Source organism: Varanus komodoensis, unplaced genomic scaffold (genome assembly GCF_004798865.1).
Source record: "Varanus komodoensis strain SLA01 unplaced genomic scaffold, ASM479886v1 scaffold18_3, whole genome shotgun sequence".
NCBI classification, from domain to species: domain Eukaryota; kingdom Metazoa; phylum Chordata; class Lepidosauria; order Squamata; family Varanidae; genus Varanus; species Varanus komodoensis.
In genome coordinates, this window is record NW_025335549.1 from 14,569,851 (window position 1) to 14,590,514 (window position 20,664).

General features: G+C 46.8%; 1 protein-coding gene across 4 annotated transcripts in view; it reads left to right on the forward strand.

Moving 5' to 3' along the window:
• Window positions 1-6,394, forward strand: part of COL4A5 (collagen type IV alpha 5 chain) — an 84,461-nt gene extending 78,067 nt beyond the window's left edge. For all 4 annotated transcript variants that reach the window (XM_044427238.1, XM_044427239.1, XM_044427240.1 and 1 more), the window contains 4 exons: window positions 1,017-1,194; window positions 2,234-2,348; window positions 3,975-4,147; window positions 5,115-6,394. In XM_044427238.1, the coding sequence (XP_044283173.1) occupies window positions 1,017-1,194; window positions 2,234-2,348; window positions 3,975-4,147; window positions 5,115-5,199 (551 nt within the window). In that variant the 3' untranslated portion in view covers window positions 5,200-6,394. The remainder of the gene's footprint in view (window positions 1-1,016; window positions 1,195-2,233; window positions 2,349-3,974; window positions 4,148-5,114) is intronic.
• Window positions 6,395-20,664: the final 14,270 nt, after the last annotated feature.

Sequence of the window (20,664 nt, forward strand, 5' to 3'; positions counted from 1 at the left end):
TTGGGTTGCCGCTGAGCCATGCTCCAGCTCTGCCTTTGCATTCCACTTGTTCCCCTGCCTCCTGCAGCGACAGGATTTCACAATCACATAAACAGCGCCCAGTGAAGCAATGGTAAAAGTCACCAAAGAGTGATTTAAGCGTCAGGTACAGTTCAGCATCGAACAAGCAGGTGGCAGGAAGGTCCAGCACCTGAAAAACCTGCTGCTGCCACATAGTCTTTGGTTAGGATCACAAGGCCACACACCCATAGAAGGTGCTGAAAAGCTGTGGGGTGCTTGTATGGCAGAACTCAGTCCCTCTTAGTTAAAGAAAGCACCTGATGATGGCTAAACCCTGCCTAAACACAGTCCCTTAGTCCCGTGACATTTGCACTAAAAAGAAGGGTAGACTTGCGGACAGGGACCTGACTCAGTCTGTGCAGACTTTTATTTATTTATTATTTTTATTTATTAAAACATTTCTATGCCGCCCCTTGCCGAAGCCTCGGGGCAGCTTACAACCCAATAAAATACAATAAAATACAAAAATAACAATATAAAATTAAAATTAACAATATAAAATAAATAAAAAATATAAAAGAAGTCGCCCTTTGCCTTCACAACAGCTTTGACATATAGCTGGATTTTAAAGTGGGAAATGGTAGCAGAAGTGTGCCCAGAACCACAACATGAATCTATGGCTGAGGACTGGACAAAAACCCAAGGCAAGGGTGGGCAAAGCTATTTGGTCAAGGGCCACCCTCCTTCTTGGATACCCTGTTGGTGGCCACACGTTGGTCACCATTTTCCTCCTTCCCACTCAACAACCTCCAGGTAAGGGGCAGCTAGCTTTTGCACTATTGAAAGCCCCTGGTCCCCCTTTGGGTTGAGGTTGCCCTCATCCAAGATCAGCTGGCAAGACATTAGCCCTGGTCCCACCACATCATCTGGGCCCGCAGTTGGGAAGAGGCTCCTGTTTAGATTACATATCCCCAAGAAAGTCCTTCTTCAGCTCATCGGAGTTTCCTGTCTGACAGGCACTGCCGGGAGCTGTCTGCGCCGGTTCAGCACCATGCCCTTCATGTTCTGCAACATCAACAACGTCTGCAATTTTGCATCTAGAAATGACTATTCCTACTGGTTGTCCACTCCTGAGCCGATGCCAATGAGCATGGAGCCAATAACAGGGAAGACCATCCAGCCATTCATCAGCCGGTACGAACAAGAAGGATGGACCTTGCACATATCCTTGCTAAAATGAGAGTCCAGGTCAGGGATAGGAAGCAGGTAGATCTCCAGATGTCTAGGACTTCACCTCCCAGAAGCCCCTGCTGGCTCGGCCAGAGCCAACAATGCTTTGAGCTGAAATCGGAACCATCTGGATAGCTACTTCCTGCCCACAGCCTGCTGTACATCACAGGAAGTTGAAAGGGCTTACGAGAGAGCTCTAGCTTCATCAAGCTGGAAAAACTGTGCGCTTAAACGGGACATTCCTGGAAAGGGTCTCCGCAGTGAAATGGATGGGCAGGACACTCACGACAGCTGAAGAAAGCTCTTCGTGCAGCTTGAAGAGGACAAGCAGCAGAGCTAGTCCTCTTTGGGGAACTGCCCTTAGACAACACATCATGTCCACATTCAGGGGCAGCCTTCCCGGCTGCAGCTGCTGCTGGGGAGTGAGAGGACAACACAGCTGCAGCTCTCCTGTCTCCTGGCCTCCCCAGAAGCAACTGGGTGGCCGGTGGGATGGCACAGGACGCTGCATGGACATTTGGGGACATTTGCCCCACTAACACTCCCAGGTGCTATCGGAAATCAGCGCTTGCACAATGTTAGCCCTTTTTGACCTTGCAGGGACAAATTCCGTTCCAGGAAGTTCTCAGGGCCCACATTCTACTGGTCGGTGGGCTGAAGGCAGAAGTGGCAGGGACAGAAATACCTCAAATTCCACCCTATTATAGGTTAAGGCTCTTAACGCTGGTCATTAAGTCATCGGGGAGACAGCCCAAGTTTTAGGGAAAGGGGAGGATGTCTAAGTGCTTGGAAATCACCAGCCAGTGGTTGGGGACTGGGTGGGGTCGGGGGGAGAGCTATGGCCATCTGGGATACTCTTGAGGGCCAAAAGGGGGCCCCATGGGGGCCAGATCTGGGCACCGCTGGGCCCCTGCCTTGCTCCGATCCAACCGGGCTCTACTAAATGTTCTAAATCTTTTTACGCTCGGTACCTTTCCCAACTCTTTTTCTTCTTCCCTCCCAGCTGCACAGTCTGCGAAGCTCCCGCCATGGTGATAGCTGTGCACAGCCAGACCATTCAGATCCCACCATGCCCACAAGGGTGGTATTCCCTGTGGATTGGCTATTCATTCATGATGGTAGGTGTCCTTTCTCGCAAACTTCTAGGATAAGGCGGCTAAGGGTCTGAGTCACTCGATGCCTTTGCATTCTCTTCCTAGAGGAAAGATGTAAGCAAGTAAGATGCAGTGAGAAACATTAGAAGCGTGGGGACAAGACAAGATGGTAGTCATTGCTGTCGGATGAGCCTGCAAATGCAGGCCTGAGACGGAAGGAGCCTTCACAGCACCTTTGACGCCTTCCTGACAGGAGCCGCGTTTGCGTTTTTTCCGTTGGCATTTTTTCGCATTTGCGTTTTTGCTTTTGCTTCTGCTTCTCTCCCGCTTTTCTTCCCCCAAAATGCCTCTTAAAATGTCTACCCAGAACATCCAGATTTAAAACAAAAATGCAATTATGAGCAATGCAATGCATCAACTAAAGCACAATGAAAAACAACGATAAAAGAAGCAAGCAGCAACAGATGGCTTTATATGCCAAAGACCTGTCTGATTAAAAATGTTTTTCCCCTCTGGCAAAAGGAGACAAAGACAATCAGCCTGACTTCCTTTGGTAGGCAGTTGTAGTGAGCAAGGGCACTCCAGAGTTCCTAGCAAAGGTGCCACTGGAGCACATAGGAGAATATTACTGCATCTGATGATGCTGAAGAGAATATCACTGCTTTTGTTGCTCTTGAAAGACATCCGTGCATTTATAATATTACCAGTAGGGATGTATGAAACATTTATTTCAGTTCATTTTAATCAGGATTTGCTCAGCTTGCAGTTCCGGAACAAGCGCGGGCTCAGTCACATGTTGTGGTTGACCTCCGTACTTTTCTGAGCTTGCAGGGTTTTTTCATACACCAAAAAAGCTGAGCTTGACAGCACACGTGACTTTGAAGAATGCACACGAGAAAATGTGTCACTTGAAAAACGCACACAAATTTCATGGATGGGAGAAAAATGCTTACAATTCAAAGTTTGCACAAGCGATGCATGCAGTTGCAATAATTTGCAAAAACTATGCATGGATTTTCATGGAAAAAGAGAAAATTAAAGCTGGCGGTCTGAGGGAGATTTGAGTCGGAATGAGTGCTGAGATGGAATTTAGAGAACATTGGCAAGCTCACATTTTGCTGATCTGCGCGTCCCTAATTAAATGTGGGTGTTTGGAGATGAGGGTGAGGACTGTTGTAATGGCTGCTAATTAGGAATTTGCAAATCAGCAAAACCCCAAAGAACGAGACAAAGCTGGCCGCGCCGAACAGCAATGGAAACAAAAGGCCCATTCCTGCTTTTCTCAACCTGCTGCCCTCGAGATGTGCTGGACTACAGCCCCCATAAACCCCAGCCTGCAGAGGAATGGGAATGATGAGGGCTGCAATCCAAACCTGTGTAGAGAAGAAGACGGAGAGGGGCCCTCATGCTTCGGCCATCCCCGTCTTCACTCCAACTGCTCAGAGTTGTCTTCTCCTCATGTCCCCCTTGTGGGTTGCTCGATGGCATCTGGATTGCCATCAGGATGCTGGGCTGGGAGGACTTCTCACCACTCTGGCCTAGGAGTGCAGTCGTCCCCATGGATCAGCCACAAACCGGGGAGCTTTCCATGGATGCCGCTTGCCTGCATGCCTGCAGAGGAGCTTCCCTCACTGCCTGTGTCTCTCCTAGCACACGAGTGCTGGTGCGGAGGGGTCCGGCCAGGCGTTGGCTTCCCCAGGCTCCTGTCTCGAAGAATTCCGCTCGGCCCCCTTCATCGAGTGCCACGGCCGCGGGACCTGCAACTACTATGCCAATTCATACAGCTTCTGGCTGGCGACGGTGGAGACAACAGAAATGTTCAGGTGACCGGCTGTGACTTCATTGTCCAGCTCCTGCCCTTATTATTGTTTTGTCGCTTATTTGATTAATATAATGCAATAGTGGCTGAGGTGGACCAATTCGTTCCCTGATGGAGGGATCCGTGCACAGACCTTCCCTTGACGCTCCGTCTCACAGAAGCGCTTCCCATTCATCCATTCATTTCCTTAACCGCGGTGGGGAGCCGCAGGTCAGGGGCCAATCCAGCCCACCAGCGTCCTTGCAGTTGAATCGTCCCCTTTCCTCCAGCCACCCATCATCAGGGAGTTTCCTGACGCTTCTGCACCTTCCTGCATTCTAGCAGTTGGAAATACTTCCCGGGCTAAGTTCAGAGCTTTGAGCTATGATTGGCTGGCAGTTCAGTCCCACCCCCGTTTGCCTTTGGCTCTACCCCTTTGCCCTTAGTCTCCCCCACCAGTGGGAGGCAGCCCCCGAGAAGTTTCCAGGTGCTCTGGATGGTATTCTCACCTTTGCTTTGTACTCCTATCCATGCAAAGCAAACACATCAATCCACGGATGTGTTTTTTTCCAGTAAAGATGGCAGACACTGCAGGGTGGGCTTGCAGAACCTTGGCATGGGTGGGAGAGGAGGCTGAGACTCTTTGCCATCAGCTAGGCATCCTGTCCATTGCTGGAGGGGTGGGAAATTTTCATGGGGATGCAGATCACAGGTGCTGGGGCCAGGCAAGCTGGCTGCAAAGGGTTAATGCTCCCCTACCCAGCCCCCATAAACCAGGTTCCCCATCTGTGTCGGAGCCTATACTGCCTAAGAACTGCTGCTTTTCTGTGCTGGCTGCGGAGGAAGAAAAGTCCCTGGAAGCTGAGATGGGTGTGGGGAAGTCCTCGGAGGGAAATCCTGTGGCCGGAGATGAACCCCGCACAGCTCTCCAGCCACACATCCCCAGTCCTTGCCTTAACTCTGTGTTTCTTCTTTGGATTTCTGTTCACCAGCAAACCTCAGTCGGAGACCCTCAAGGCCGGAGACCTGCGTACACGTATCAGCCGATGCCAGGTATGCATGAAGAGGACATCATGACCGGGAGACTGTTGTGAGACAACCGAGACATCTCCTGATGCGCTTGTCCTCAGCTCTACAATGGTGCTATTGTGCAAAGGAAAATAAAATAAAATAAAATAACTCTGAAGAAGAAGAAAAGAAAATCCAGACAATGCAGATTCCGGTGTACCTCTCTAAGAACCATCTCGACGACCATCTTCTGGTGCATTTTTGGTTTTGTTTTCTGGTCAAGGGGACCGGCCTCTTGGCGAAGACAGGAGGCGTTTCAGGACCGCCGGGGACTGGAAGGGGACATGATCCTTCCACCCCAGGAGTTTGAGAGGGCGCTCTGAAAAAATTGCCTCGGGAAAGGAAGAAACCGCAATGCACTGTGATGACTGATATGAGGAGAGACTGTGCAGTTCCGAAAAGCAGATGCATCATGGTGCTACTAACCCTACTGTACCCCAGGTTTTTAATATGAAATGTTTAAGCTTATTTTCTCCTTTGTAAGTAATGAAATGTGTATATTGTGTAAACACATTTTTTAAGTTTTCGACTTCTCAGTAATTTAGACACAAACCAGCCTTAAATCACTGACTTCACCAAAAGAAACCAAAACACATATATATAAATATATATATTTAAATATATATATATTAAAAAGCTGAAAAATACCCACTGAAAGCAAGAAACGATATTGTATAGCCAGGAAGGGTCAAGGGGCAGTCTATTCTCCTGTAACAAGCTACTACTGAGTTCTTAAGGTTTATTTTTTTTTCCCGAGTTCTGGTAACATTTTATTTGGAAAATGTATAACAACACTCCAGCCATGTTTAAAAAAAAAAAAAAAAATGGGGGCAGGGCTGTTAATGTCTATATTGTATACCATTCTCTCAATGATTTTATTTGTCCTTAAAAGCCAAAAAAAGAAGATGACATTTTAAAGTGTTTTATTTTTGCATATTCTGTGAAATATTCAAAATGTTCAGCCATATCCTATATTCTTCTATATGAAAGGCAAAACCCCATATCCATTCATATAGAAATAACTTATGTTGGTACAGCTAACTAGTCCAGGGGAAATATGCAGGTGACACAAATGTTATAAATATTATCCATGCACACACACATACACTTTTTCCAGACGTGATCTCTAGTATTTTATCCCAAATAACTGTACACTTTGAGAATCCTTTTGACTGAAATAAAGTGAAAACTGGTAAAAATGTGCCTCCTGCTATCGGCATCTCAGTTATTTGGAGCGTGTATTTGTTGCAGCGGTTCCCCAAATTATGGAGGACATACATGCTATCTCACATGGTAGCTGAAGGAGACATTTTGGTATGTGTGTGTAAGCTGGGAACAAATAAGCCTATGTTTCCCCACAGCCAAGCTCCTTGGATCGTAGGTAAGTAAGCAAGCAAGTTTTCATCTATAGGGAAAGAGGTTTCCCTGTTTAAAGGAAAAACAGCCCCGTCTTGGTTTCCCACCCATTGTTCAGGCACAAGGATCCAGGTATACATTAGATAACGCCAGCTTTTGGACCTATCTATTTGATCCAGGTGAAACAGAGGGCCCCAACCTTTCTGGATCAGGGAACCCATCTGGGAATTTCTAGAGTGTCGTAGGCACTCCCACAAAATGGGGAGAGGGTTTCCCATTTGTAAAATGGCAGCCACAGTGGGCCTGGCTGGTTCCAAAAGAGCCAAGGAAGAGCCGGCGGGCTGCATCTTGGCCATTCCTGCCTCAGCCTCATTCCACGGTGTGGTGGTCCCTGGACCTGCCCCTGAATTGGCCCAGCAGAGAAACTGAACCATGGCGGGACATCAGGGAACTGTGAGGAGCAATCGTGGTAGGGGTCTTGAAGGCCCTCCATGTGCCTCCCAGGGGCAACTCACTGGGATTTTGGGAAGCACCATTCCAAGGATTCAGCCGGATCCAAGAGGCCCTCTTCCAAGGCCCCTCAGTACACCCCTGGAGGTTTCTATGTGCTGAAACATATAAAGAAAATACGTAATTTTATTTTCCTATGTTCTCCTTTGAACAACCACAGCCCCTGTTTCAGTTCAATTAAGTTCATGTATTTATTTATGTATTGATTATTTGCATACTGCCTTTCAAGAGTAAGTTCTCAAAGCAGACTTCAAGGTAAAGTTGGAGATCAATTAACACCCTAATTATGTATTTTTTCCCTCAGTGTTCTATTTGTACACAATAGGCAGAAGATACCAACATCTTCTGGTTCCATTGCCGTTCTCCAAAACGTTAGACCTCATCTGGAACACTGTGTCTTGTTCTGGCCGCCAAAATTTCAGAAAGATACAGAAATATTGGGAAGAGTTCACAGGAAGACAACAAGGACCATCTTGGGTTTGGAAACATTGCCCTGTGAGGAGAGGCTGGGAGTCTTGAGAAGACTGAGGAGGGACGTGATAACACTCAAAGCCTGTCACAAAGAGGAAGATCAAGATCTCTTCCTGCTGATACCGGAGGGCAGGACATGGAGTAAACAACCCAAGTTGCAACAACCCAGATTCAGGCTAGAGATCAGGAAAAGTTTCCTCACTGTCAGAGCAATAGGAGAGTGGAACCAGCTGCCTGAAGAGGTGGTGGGTTCTCCCACACTGGAGACATTCAAAAAGAAATGGGACAGCCCTCTGAGTGGGATGGTGTGAATTGGAGTCCTGCAACAGCAGGGGTTGGACTAGATGGCCTTCATGGCCCCTTCCAACTCTTCTTCTATGATTCTATGAACTTAGGAGAAAGATGTTGCATGATTAGTCTCTTTATAAGTTGGTCCTTCCTAGTGAATCTGCAAGGTCTCTTTGAGAACAGGAAGGAGGAATCTAAAGTCAAGTGGTGTGGTTGTGTGGAAAGAGGAGTTGTTTAACAGGAGAAAATGCAGGGTACAGAGTTGTGAACTATCTGGTTCCTACCCAGAAAAAGGTTGATGTCTCTTTTCCAGAACACAGCAGACTTTGGAGAAGGAGAACCGAGAGGAAGCAACTTAGTAAACCTCCCATCACTGTGGTGAGATAAGAGATTGAAAGTAGAGTCCCCCAGACGTTAGAAATGCTGTTTTCTTCATCTTGGCCAACACCACAGATAAGATATCAACAACTCTTTGAAGTCCAAAGGTCTGGAGGAGCAGCTCGGCCTGTCATTAATAGAGCCACAATTGCACCTCTGATAAGCTTGAGGTGGTTATTCTCTATTTGCTTCAGGGCTTTGTAGAATTCCATTCTTTCTCAGCCTCTGGTCATTTTTAAGAATATATTTATATAGACATGGGGGTATCCTTCACAGCCTGTTGGTTTAATATTCTGGCTGAACATGCGGTGGCTATGTGGAGGGTGAATCTGCGTAGAGGCAAACCCTGTAACCACAACCTGAGTCTCACCAGGTTCAGGAAAGCTGATTTTCATTTCCTTCCACCTGAGACGTTGCTCACCAGAGAAGAGCCACTACCTTGTCAAAGGTAGGAAGATGTATGGTCCATGGGCTATCAGGGAGTGTTCTCTTGAAAGGGTATCCGATTATGGCAGTGGAGTAGGGCAGGCTGTGGGAGAAAGGGTACTGGGGAGCAAGCATAGCTCTGCTTGAACCATGGAAGAGCTTTGTCAAGAACTTTGTCATCCAGTCCTATTTGAGATGCTAGGTGATGGGGCCCTTTCTGGGCAAAACGCCACATGGCACTGCAGAGGGATGGTTCCATGCACCTAACGAAAGACTTTCTGCTAACAGCATCCTATGAAGAAGGTTAGGTGGAACCCATTTCTCCAGATGGGCCAACTTCTCTCTGCCTGGATTGAGGGACATCAAGGAGCTTCGGAACATGCAGATCCCAACCAAAGGTTGATGCCTGTGGCTCAAAAGGCCTCTACGACGAAATAGCCTGATATTTTGGCCCCACCTGACTTTGCTTCCTTCGTGCCGCCACCAGCATGCAACTGCCAAGAGCTGCTCTAGTATTGACCCTCAAACCAATAAAGACCCAACACCCTGAAATACTTCAGGGAAGACGCTTTCCCTGAAGAAGTAGGAAGAAGCCCTCCTACTTCTGCTCCAAAAAGTGGAAGTATTTGTTCTCCTCTGTGTGCTTTGGCTTTGACACAGCTCTGCCCGGCGTTTCTTCGAAGTCGTGTTGGTGGAAGCCACAGCAAAGAGAACTTCAGCTGGATGATCCACCTGCCTTCCAAGGCCCCCTCTAGTAGATCATGGGAGGAAGTAGCAGAAGCAGCAACAACCTCTTGGAACATTCCCACAATTCATCACTAATTGCTCCCTCTGGTTGACGAGCTGCATTCCTTTGTGTCGCCAACTTGCCAGACCGCCTTCACCTGTTATCGTCCTCAGATGGAATGATAACAATGCCGGAGGGGATGACGGGTATTTTTCAGCCCCGTGGCTGTTTTAGTAGCTGAAGCAAAATGGAAGACTAATGTTTTTGCTGAGGACGTCCATGTATGAGTCAGTCTGGTGTAGTGGTTACAGCACTGGCCTGGGGATCTGGGAGATCCAGAGCTACTCAACCATGAAGCTTACCAGGCCAGTCATGGACTCTCAACATAACCTACCTCACAGGGTTGTTGTTAGGATACAGAGTGGAGAAGGATAATGTAATCTTCCTTGGGTTTCTCATGAGGGAAAAAAAGGTGGAATGCAGATGTGATGCAATAATGATACTTACACCTTGTTTAGAAAGGAATGCAACAACCTAGACGGACAAATTCCTTGGGCACAAATGTCAGTAAATTCCTTCAGCACCTTGCGGAGCATCGGATGAGGGTGGCCGAACCTGTCTTGCTCACCTCTTGATGGATGAATTGACACTATTGTGTGATAATGGACTGCATCGATCCTCCCGGGTGGATGATTAACCCAGACTCCTTATGACTAGGCAAGACACACAAGGCTTCACTCCTGTCCCCTCTATCATTCCCCCAGGTTCCTCCCAGCAGAGAGACATTCCTGGAAATTCAGCTGGTGGTACAGCCTCTCAAATTGAGAAAGAGAGAGAGAAACTGTGGGCACCATGTGACGAGTCTGCAGGTTTGCTGGGGCCTGTAGGGAGTGGAGGCCCCAGGCTCAATTGTTCTTCATCAGCGCATCCCCAGCAGGATCCTAAATGCAGTGTTGGGTTTTGCATCTGCTGTTGCAAAGCTTTAGCGCGATATTTGCACAGCTTTAACTTTCTCAGCACAGAATGGGAGTCTGCGTGTTTTTTCACCCTGCTTGAAAGACAAAGGGAGGTGCCCATGGCCAAGCTGGGGCCAGACTGGCTCTCCTGGGGTACTAACCTGGCCATGCATGTCCTCCTCCCTGGCCCCAGCCCTTCCTGCCAGTCCGTGGTTTTCCTGGCCTTTGCACGGTTCCGCCCTTCTTCTGACAGCACGGAATGCCTCTCCTAAGGCTGAACTAAGAGCTTGAGGCCAAAATAGGCCCTATTTCTGGCCACACGCATTTGCCTTTGCTCGTTCTCTCTGAAATGCAAGCTCCGAGAGCATCTCAGAAACAGAATTCAGCCCTCTTGCTAGAAGAGGTTCTGCAGCCCTGATATACCCCCATAAGCTTCCCTTGCGGAACAGCTCTGCCCCTAACAGCACCTGTCCTCAGGTCGGTTGGTGGGCCGAGGGCACGCAAGCACAGCTGTCCCCAGGGGTGCAGCCCTGCAGCATCCCCTTCCCCTGTGCCATCATCCTGTCCCTCCCCTGTGTGAGAGCTTTCTGCCAATGGCAGGGAGAGATCAGAGGAGGCGTGCTGCGGATGGAAGAGGAAATGCAGCGTCCACTGCATGGAGGACACAGATGGTGGAAGCACAGATCTATGCAGATCTCAGCTCTGGGTGGGTTCACTTCTGGAGCCTCCTAGATTTTTGTCACTGATCCGCGGGCATCATTCGCAAATTGCTCCATTTCCTCCTGCATTGGTGCAGAAACCTCCTTGGGTGTTTGCTTTTAAGGCTTTCACGGGAACGTGGCTGGCACCGTGCGTTTGGCATGGGCACAAGGAGTCGGCTAAGATGGCATCTCGCAGTGAGGGAATCCTCCTCACCAGTCCCTCTCTTCACTTAATCTCTGCTCTTGGCCTGCTCCACACAACCTTCCAAGGAGGAACGCAGGCAGAAGCGGGTGCTCCATCTCTCTTCATCTTCCTTGCCTGGGAGAACAAGCTAGGCCTTCTCTTTCAGGATGTCAGATGTAGCCTGTTCTATTTTAACACGTACTTGCTTTTGAAGCATTGTTAAAATGAGAGAACAGCTATACTTGGAGATTTATTATGCTGTATTTTTGCTCATTGCATCAAACGTAAATAAGCAAGGAAGGGAAAAGACTTCCTGTGGAATAACCAAGTGGAAGATATAGTTTAAAAAACTGGGAGCATTATGAGTGGAAGGCCATACCATTGGACCTATTGCAAGGTGATGGGGCAGTAAATGCACCTTTTGGATTGCATTTCCCAGTCCTCACTTGCCGCATCTGGGCAAATTAGATTCTTTCGGGCTCAGTTTGTCACCTGCATAATGGGTATAATTGTGGCAGAAGAGTCATCTGGAAGAAGGACATGATATGGATTGTTAAATACATTCCCAATCACTGAAAGCGTTGTTAAACATTTAACCGTTATAGGAACCAGTTGAAAGTCTGGAAGTATTTAAAAGATGGGATTGCTACGTTTGGCCACCAGGTGACACCACATGCAAAGAAAGTGGGACCAAAACTCTTTCAGAGCAAGTATTGAAATATGGTGGGTACAGATTTAATTTCTGTTGCTTAATCATTTGTTTAGCTTTCAGGGGAACTGCAGCACTGTTTACCAGATGGACGGATGAATGGATTGGAAGATTGTCTAGCTGCAGAGTGGCGGCTTCAAGAACTGTAGTAAAAACACACTGGCTGGATTTCTTAAAGCAATGCTAGCCCTTTTTCTCCCGTCAGTCTTAACGTAGAAAATAAGACCTAAGAAAAGATATGCGAAGTGGCTCATCTTTGCACCTTTGCGATTTATCTTTGCTGTTATGCACTTGCAGGGAATGCAATCTGATTGTGCCAGTCCAAGACATTTTGCTGCCTAAACTGGAGCCCAAGATTGTGACGCCCACCTTACTAAATAGGGCCACCTAAACAGTTTTGTTGCCCATTCCATCTGTCTCCATGCCATCTGGTGCCATCAGTAAGCAAAAAGGCCGAAGTTACAGCCAACTCCAGGTTTGAGCTGGAAGGCTCAGCAAAATTCCCCTTCCTGGGCCCCTCAGTTTACATGGCAGCAAGAAGAAATGGCAACCCCGGAATAGAACCTCCATTTAAATTTCCCACAATACCCGATTGCCCTGTGGGGAGTTAGATTCTCAGATGAGAAAACTGGTTAGATGGAGGACCTGAGATTTCTACCTGGATGTGTGGCTGGTAAGCACTTAGAGCCACCATTTCTGCATTACTGAAAAAAGGACAGCAAAATTTGCATAAACTATTCATATACTAATTGATATGCTTAGTTGCAAATCTAGAACAATGTAATTTTTAATAGAAATGAAATAGCTCTCACCATAGCGAGGAAGACTATGGTCAGGTGAGCTCTGAGCCTATGAGGTTAGAGCCTGTTGTCCGGGTGCTGGCTACCTTCAAGACCCCTCTCTTGCTCATGATACTTAATCTTGACAACAGACTAGGGTAGGCAGCGCTTCAGGTAGAGGACCTCTTCCAATAGAAGGCAGTCCTCAGTGACGAAGGACACATGGCCACTCTGGGCCTGCTTGAAGCAAATGTTTAGGTGTAGCGCCTGCAGGACAGGAGAAAGGCTGGGACCTGTGGTTTCTACTTAGGTTGCAAGGAATGTAGCACAAAGTTCTTAGGTCAGCCACTGCAAAAGTTTCCATGTTCTAGAAGGTAGCAGGATGAGCTTTACTTTTTTGTTGTTTCTAAAAAGTAGAATAGTCCTGCTAACTCCTGCACTAAGAAGAGAAAGGAGATAACATGTTTGCTTTAAAAATGAAGCATGGGTTGGTGAGGGCAGGCTGGGGGGGCGCAGGGTAAGAGAAAACTCCCAGATTCGTCCAACCTGAAAATTGACCATCTCTTTCCCTCTTGCAAATGTCAGGATCCTCTTAGGGTGAGATAACAGGAAGAAAAGCTCAGGAAGAAATCCAGAGGACAAAGGTATCTTTCTCCCCCGTTTTCGGAGTCCTGCATTTCTATATGAGTATACAGATACACTTTGTTATTTAAAGTGTATGGTATTTCCTAGTAGGCATTCTAGCAGCATGAGTCACGGAACCACATGAGCTGTAAGGACCTTACTTTCGAGAGGAGCCATTTGGGGGAAACTTGTTCCATTCAGCCCGAAACATTTTCCCTTCTGTTCTGTGTAACATGCATTATTCACAGCAGACACACTTCAAAATCATGAATGTACTGTAAGATTCCCACTGAGTCCCTAAAACTGTAATAGACACACATAAAATCCAGAACACCAGAATAGTGTTCTAAAAATACAAGCAACGATTTTGGCAAGTTTCCATTTCAAAGAAGATGCAATCGAGTGGTTCAAAGGTGCCTGACTCTCATTTCTGCTGCTTCCTCATTGAATCCCCCAAGCCCTGGATCTCGCTTTACGTCACAGATGCACCAGGTGGCCTTGGAAAAGACTTTCTCTTCCTTTCAGTTTGTCTTTTCAGTGCTGTCCTACCAAACGGGGTTGTCAAAGGAACTGTTTCCATGCTGAATGTGAAGTACTCAAGCTCTTGAAACATGCTCTGGCTTATTTAAGAATGAATTTGAAAAGCATGTCTAACAGTCTCTTCTTTCCGCTCTTCAAAATGCAAACTAAAATTAAAACTGCAAAACCAGGTTGACTTGTACATAATAGTTTGCTGTAGGATCGAACTGCTCTGTTATAAGCTGAATTGATTCAATTTATAAATCTGTTTATCAAACATTACTCTGATCTTGGATTGGGCACGTATATCTGTGCAGGAACTGATATTATGCTCGGACTACGGGAACGGAATGTGTGGTTTCCAGAGTTATCACTATGTGGACCAGCAGGGATCTGCAGGAGAGTAGGAGCCAGGAGTCCAGAACATGTTGCCTCCCCACATTTCGTACTGCCACATCTGCCTTTTTCTTACCCCAAGAATCGAGTGAGAAGGAAAAGGGCTGCCCCACATCCTCTTCCCGGTAGTGCTTGGAATTTCCATCCAGCAGAAGTCCTGTGTTATTTTCCTTGGAAGAGGCTGGTGATTGCAATGCTGTCAGATCAAGGATCCGCAAAGTAATTCTGTGGCTTGTAACCTCTTCAGGTAGGGAACTTAGAGGCTACAGAGGTTGGCGTTCTTTGAAGCAGTCATGTAAGGCGTTTTGGACATTTTGCTTGTTGCAAAGAAGCAGCATTCTTGCTAAAATTCAGGTGTGCTCCTTGGCTGTGCTGGTCGTCGGTTAGTTCATCCTAGCAGCACTAAGCGCTGTGATGTTTGGTTTTTCCATCGAGTTTATGAACGGCTTTACAGGGAAGCAAATGGCTTAGCCACTTGGGAAAGAAAATATGGGGAGATCCTACGGCTAATGTGGGCACAGTGCCCTTCTGGGACATAGATGTGGGTGCTTGATGGAGCAGCATGCTGATTCCAGGCCCATTCAGAATTCAGGCACAGGAAGGAATGAGGCTCAGTCAACACCTGCATTCAGCACTGGGAGGGAATCCTGAGGCCATTTCGGCAGAGATCTCAATTTAAGCAGGAATTGTCTGTGCAGCTGGAAGAGTGCGGTCCTCTCTCAGGTCCAGCATCCAGGACAGGCACGGAGGGCCAGCTGCTGAGGCCCAATCCTAGCAAGGGTGTCTCAGAATTGTTCATCTTCTCCATCGCTGCAACCTGTTTGCTTCCCTGCGTCTCTCCTTGGTGGCAGCGAGGCACAGGAGAGGCAAGGACAACGTGCTTGTCCAACAGGCAGGCAGGCAGGCAGTAAGAGAAATGTAGCAATAGTCAGGAAGAGGGGCACAAGCCGTTGGTCCCCATGACGGGGAGACAGTAGCTCCATTGAGGGCAGGACCCACAGATGCTGGGTGTCTAAGACCCAGAGCTAGTCCCGTCCAACAAGATTTAGTGGATGATCTGGAAACTCCCAAATGTTGGATTTTTATTTCTAAAAGCATTCAACCAGGAATTATTTTATTTTTCAGTACCATAGGCAGGAAATAGGTGTGTTTCCCAAGTAAGCACTCTGCGGCTTTTTTTGTTTCCCCATTTGTAACGTCAATGTTCTTTGTGTTCTTCTCACTGATAGCCCCGAGGTCTTTGCAATAGCCAGTTCCAGAAGCTCATTTTTTAACCCTCAAAAGACTTAGAGAGGGTTTTGCTTTTGTATTCATGCGAATGAATGATACTCTAGCCCAGCTGCCTTTAGTAGGGGCATGTATTACTATAAACAATCATTATGAAAAAGGGGCAGGTAAGTCCCTCAAGTTAATACTGTATTTGCTCTCAGAAAAGTAGGGAAATATTCTTAAGTACAGTATAACTTCCAGTTATTGTAGTTGACAAGGTCCACAAATATTTTGGAGCTCAAATTCCCAACGTTCCCACCAGCATAACCAATGGGAAGAGATGAGAGTTGTAGACTAAATTTCTGGAAGATCGTTGTGGATTACTCAGAAGTGCATAATCTGAAAATGTCTGAAGAAACAATTAATTATTGAATGTATATATAATTACTGATTTTTTTTAAAAAAACTCACAGATCGGAAAATGGGACAGAGCAGACTTATGTCATGGAAAGCTGACATGAACCAGAGAGGCCAAACTACTCCATCCCTAGTTTATAGTAGCGGCACCATAAACATTTCAAAGCAAATCAGAACTTTTCAAACACTGAAGTCTCAAGATGTTGCATTGTGTATTAAGGGAGCCACTAATTTAATGGGATTTGTCTCTAGATTTAAAATAGAACCCATGACACTTTTGATGGCTTTGATGTGGCTGTGTCCTTCCAATAGGCACCCCACTTTTGCTCTCTCGGCTACAGCATGTAAAGCAAAAGAAGTTTCTGCACCTTTTTTATACTGTGCAGCAACCATGAAAGGGTTTAGCTGTGCTATTAGACAAAGCAGAATGCAAGGAGAATGGTCGCCTCTAGTCAAGAGACTGGGCCAGTTTGCCCAGCTACTTCATAGCCATGCACAAGCATTCGAACCTTTGATCTCTAGGGGAAATTTTCCAGATTTGCCACAGAAGCCAGAAAGTTTTCCAGGGACTCGCCATTTGGAGAGGAACCATGGCTCAGTCCAGCAGCCTGTTTTGCATGTGTGAGTCCCCGGGGTTCAGTTCCTGCCATCACTAGTTACAAGACCGCAGTAACAAGTCCTGGGAAAGCTCTCTTCTGCCCAAGAGCATGGAGAACTATTGCTCATCAAAGAAGTGCAAGACGGTGTCCTATTTATTGTCCAAGGACCCTGGGACAGCAGTTTACATGAATGCACAAGCTCTTTTTTCCCAGTAGTGCCATCCCAACTGCAGAAAGTCTCCTAGAAAGAGGTAGGGCCTTTAGGTGGCAAACATAGATCTTTTTTAAAAATTGAAAAGCTTTTTTAGTCTTTTAATTGTTTTAAACACTGGTTTTTAATTGTGCCATTACTTGCGGTTGTTGGGGCCAGTTTTTAATTGTTCTTTAATTCCACTTACCTCTTTATATACCGTCTTGAAATCATTGGGCAGAAAGATGACACTTTTTAATGGGAAAATATACATTTTTAAGAGCTATGTGCTGATGGGTGTAAGAGAAGCTTTTGAAAGCTTGCATCTGAAGGTGGTAGGGAAGCAGTGGTGAACTGAGAAGGAGGGAAGTAGGCATTAAGCATGTCTTCCGTGCTTGCCATTTTTCTGTAGCAAATTACCCTCTTGCTTTTGCTTTGCCTAGAAGCATCTATCAGGATTTTGCAGTAATGCTGGTGTGAACTGTGTAGCTTAGCCTTGTGTATTTAACTCCTAGAGATCATGGGAAACCTGAATGGCTCTTTACCAGGGATATTTGTGCTGTGTTGGGAGTGAGAAAGTTGGCTGTTTTGGGCAATCATTCTCATGGACTTCTGGCTGTCTCCCTGACGATTTTTCAGAATTGGAACATGAAATAGAATACAGTGAAATTGTGGAGGAAGGGCTCAGTCAAGATTCTGAGATGAAGGAGGAGGAGGCGATTATCTCAAGGCCAGATGCTGTGCCGGGCCAGGCAGTTCCTGGGAACATCCGAGATGGACGGCCAGTGGGAGGGGTCCCTGAGGTTGAGGAATCCTCAGAAGCACACCAGCCCCTGACCCTGCTCTTGAGCCTGGGACAAGCTGTCAGGAGAGGTGGAAGGTCCAGCTGAATGAGCAGTGTGTGAGGTGCGTTGCTTAAAGTAAGACGCTCCTTAGAGGATGGGTTCCAGGCATGTCCATAAGGAAAGTTCCTGCAGGAGAATACTAGACTGGGTCCAACAAACTGCTGTGTATGCTCAGAGGTCCATTCTGGGTAGGGAGCAATAGAGAAAACGGTCCGTGGCGTTTGCCTGCCCGAAGGAGGAAGCTCAGCTCGCGGCATACTGCTGTTTTAAAAAGGTATCCCGATCTCTTTCCAAAAGACAAAATAAAGCCAGTGATTTTTCCAGGGCTAGAGGAAGTGAAGAGTTCCCCCCAGCTGGAGAAAATGTAGAAGCATGGATCAGGCCTCACCCTTGCCCTCTTCAAACCAGGTGCACAATGGAGTAATGGGGCAAGCGAAATACTTTCGCTTTCAGAAAGAAACATGCAGGATTCCTGAACTTTTTCCGGAGGGCCCGTGCTCAGCTCCGGAGGCAGGCCCAGGTTCTGCAGAACAGCAAGTGCAAACTCACTTCTTCCCTTCCCTGCAACGGACAGATAAATTCAAGCTTTTCCAGAACGAACTCGAAGAGGGAGAGTTTCCCGGCTGGGGGCAGGGTAGCGTAAGTGTCCTGCTGCTGGAGTTAGGTTGTTGATCAATCCTGAAAGACGGAGGGCCTTGGGGGCGTTTCAGTGCCAACGGTTTTGCCTACTGGCTCAACAGAGCCGCTGAACTCAGAGCCAAGTCACAGGCATCAGCATTTACCATAGTTCAGATCCAATGAGCCCTTTCACAGCAGCGGCCTGTTTAGCAGTTATTTTGTTCAAAAATGTTGCAATAGCCCTGACCGTGTTTGGATAATGCGCCTTGTTTATTTACTGCTGGTATGACTTTCTGCCATGTAGCAGGCCCTGTTTTCTTTTCTTCTTAACATATGCTGCCTGCTATAACATGAGGCCCAGGGAAAGGGGAGCCGGCCAGAGTAAACGGCTTCATCCACAAAGCATGCAGAACCCTGAGTGCCTTTGCCGCTGGTTATGATTTTAATCTTTAGAGAAAGAGGGCTTGTGTATTTCATCAAGGGAGAGCAGTTTCTTTTTAGGAAAGGGGGGAAAACCCTGCAGCATCTCTTGTTCAAATTCTGAACCACCTTAAATCAAGTTCATGCCTCAAAAGGCACCTTTAATGTGTGTGCAATGGGCCAGTGTGATCCAGCACGCACAGACTGGCCTTTTCTACGCTAGGCTAAACGTAGGAGGAGGTCTATTAGTAACTTTGGTGGCGTGTTGCAAATGTCTGTGTCCAGGAGCTGTATGGGAAAAGACAGCAAATACATTTAGGAAGAGCGAGTGATCTTGCTTTTATTCATTTCAGCAAGACTGCCAACTGCCCCTCTTAAATGTACTGAAAGTATGCGTTGTATGAGAGGCGAAAGTACAGGGACAAAATGCTCTACTCTCACCTTGAAGGGAGGGGAGCAGGCCCCTCCACCAGTGCTACAAAACTCTCTTAAAACGAGCCTGAAATGCTACAGGACAAAACCTTTCCTAGGAATCAACCTTTAGCCAGCCTGGAAGACAAGAATCACCACGATGTCCAAGAGTCGTCCAAACAAGTAGACCCAAAAGTCTCTCCACACAAAATATGCTCTGTTTCCTAAACTTTCCTCACTTGCAAGGATCTTGCACACTGCTTCCTGGCGTAAAGCTCTTCAGCTATACACTCAACAAGTACGGCAGGCAGCTTTCTCTGAACTTCAGCCCCCAATCTGTAATACTAGAATGATCATTATGACACACTATACAGAGTTGTCATAAGGATTAAGATAATATATGTTGACAGGCTTTGAACACTTAAAGGACTATTTAGGAGTCGTTATCAAAACACGCATTACTTCTACTGCCTATGTGTAGTTAAGTAGCCAGATTTAAAATAAAAATACTGCCACCAGGTGTACAACATGTTACATAGTTTTGGCCACATCTTAACTGTTGATCATTTATCATGCTGAGCTATTCCTAAAGAAAAAGTTAGCATCTGCATAGATAATTCAATGGGGGTGACTTCTAAACTTGTGAAGTGCATGGGAATAGCTTGCTTTATTTTTTTTTGCAAAAGGGAGCAGATTCAACCCCAAGTTCTTTCCAAAATTATTTTTTGATAGTTTGAAAACAGCTCCTTTCCCTCACCCAGTTCCCATTTGAAGCACCTTCTTTAAGAGCAACTCTGCAGGGATTCCTCTCACACACTGGCGATCATCAGAAATGAGGTCACCTAGTACCGGATCTTTGCTTGATCCTGTGTTTACTTGATACACTGACTTGAAATAGGGTGCCAGATGTTGTCCCACGGCAAAGTTGGACACAAGTCTGTGGACTTCGATGCTCTTAGGTGTGCCCAGCTCTGCTTGAAAGCCTGTATGACCCACCCTGACACACGGGGGTTTATCAAGCAGAATTAGCTATTTGAGTGAAGGGACGAGGCTTTTTTTCCTGCCCATCAGCAATGTCAGCCTTCAGGTGACTCTACTGTACCGGATAACTGAATGTCTTCACAGAAGAAAGAGTAAGGAATCTGGGAAGATTTCTATGAAGTGAACTAAGACACTTGGCAAATGAACTACATGGTGTGGGTTGCTCGTGGAAAAACCCACAGTGCACCTAGTGGATAATCAAGCTCAACACAGCTTCTTCCTCCCTTTACCCCTCCAGCCAGTATCCCAGGGCCCTTCACAACTTGTCTACCTCTCCCTCTTCCTTTTCAACTACTCCTTAAAAAAATTAGAACCTCAAAAATGCACCATCGAGGTCGCATTTCTTTCAGGCCCAAGGAAGTGTGCAAATGTGTTGTCCTGGTCTTTCAGAAGTGCAGTATTATGGCTGTCCAAGGTGTGATCCATCAATAACCTTTAACCACCATGTCAGATGGAGCTCTGAAGCACAGTAGGTGGCAATTGATGACGTGAGGGCACCTACAGGTTAATTTGCACACAGTTGCCAAGGGCCAGTTGCCAGCTGAAAGGAAGAGTGGGTGCACCTCTTGCAAGTGGGACCCTGTTATTTTTGAGAAACGAGCTGAGGGTGGTCTCCACCTTTCCAGACTCCCAAGTCTTTTCTTTCTGGAGCACAGCTGCTCCAGAGAGAAAAGTTAAAAGGGCTTTCTGCTGTTCCTTG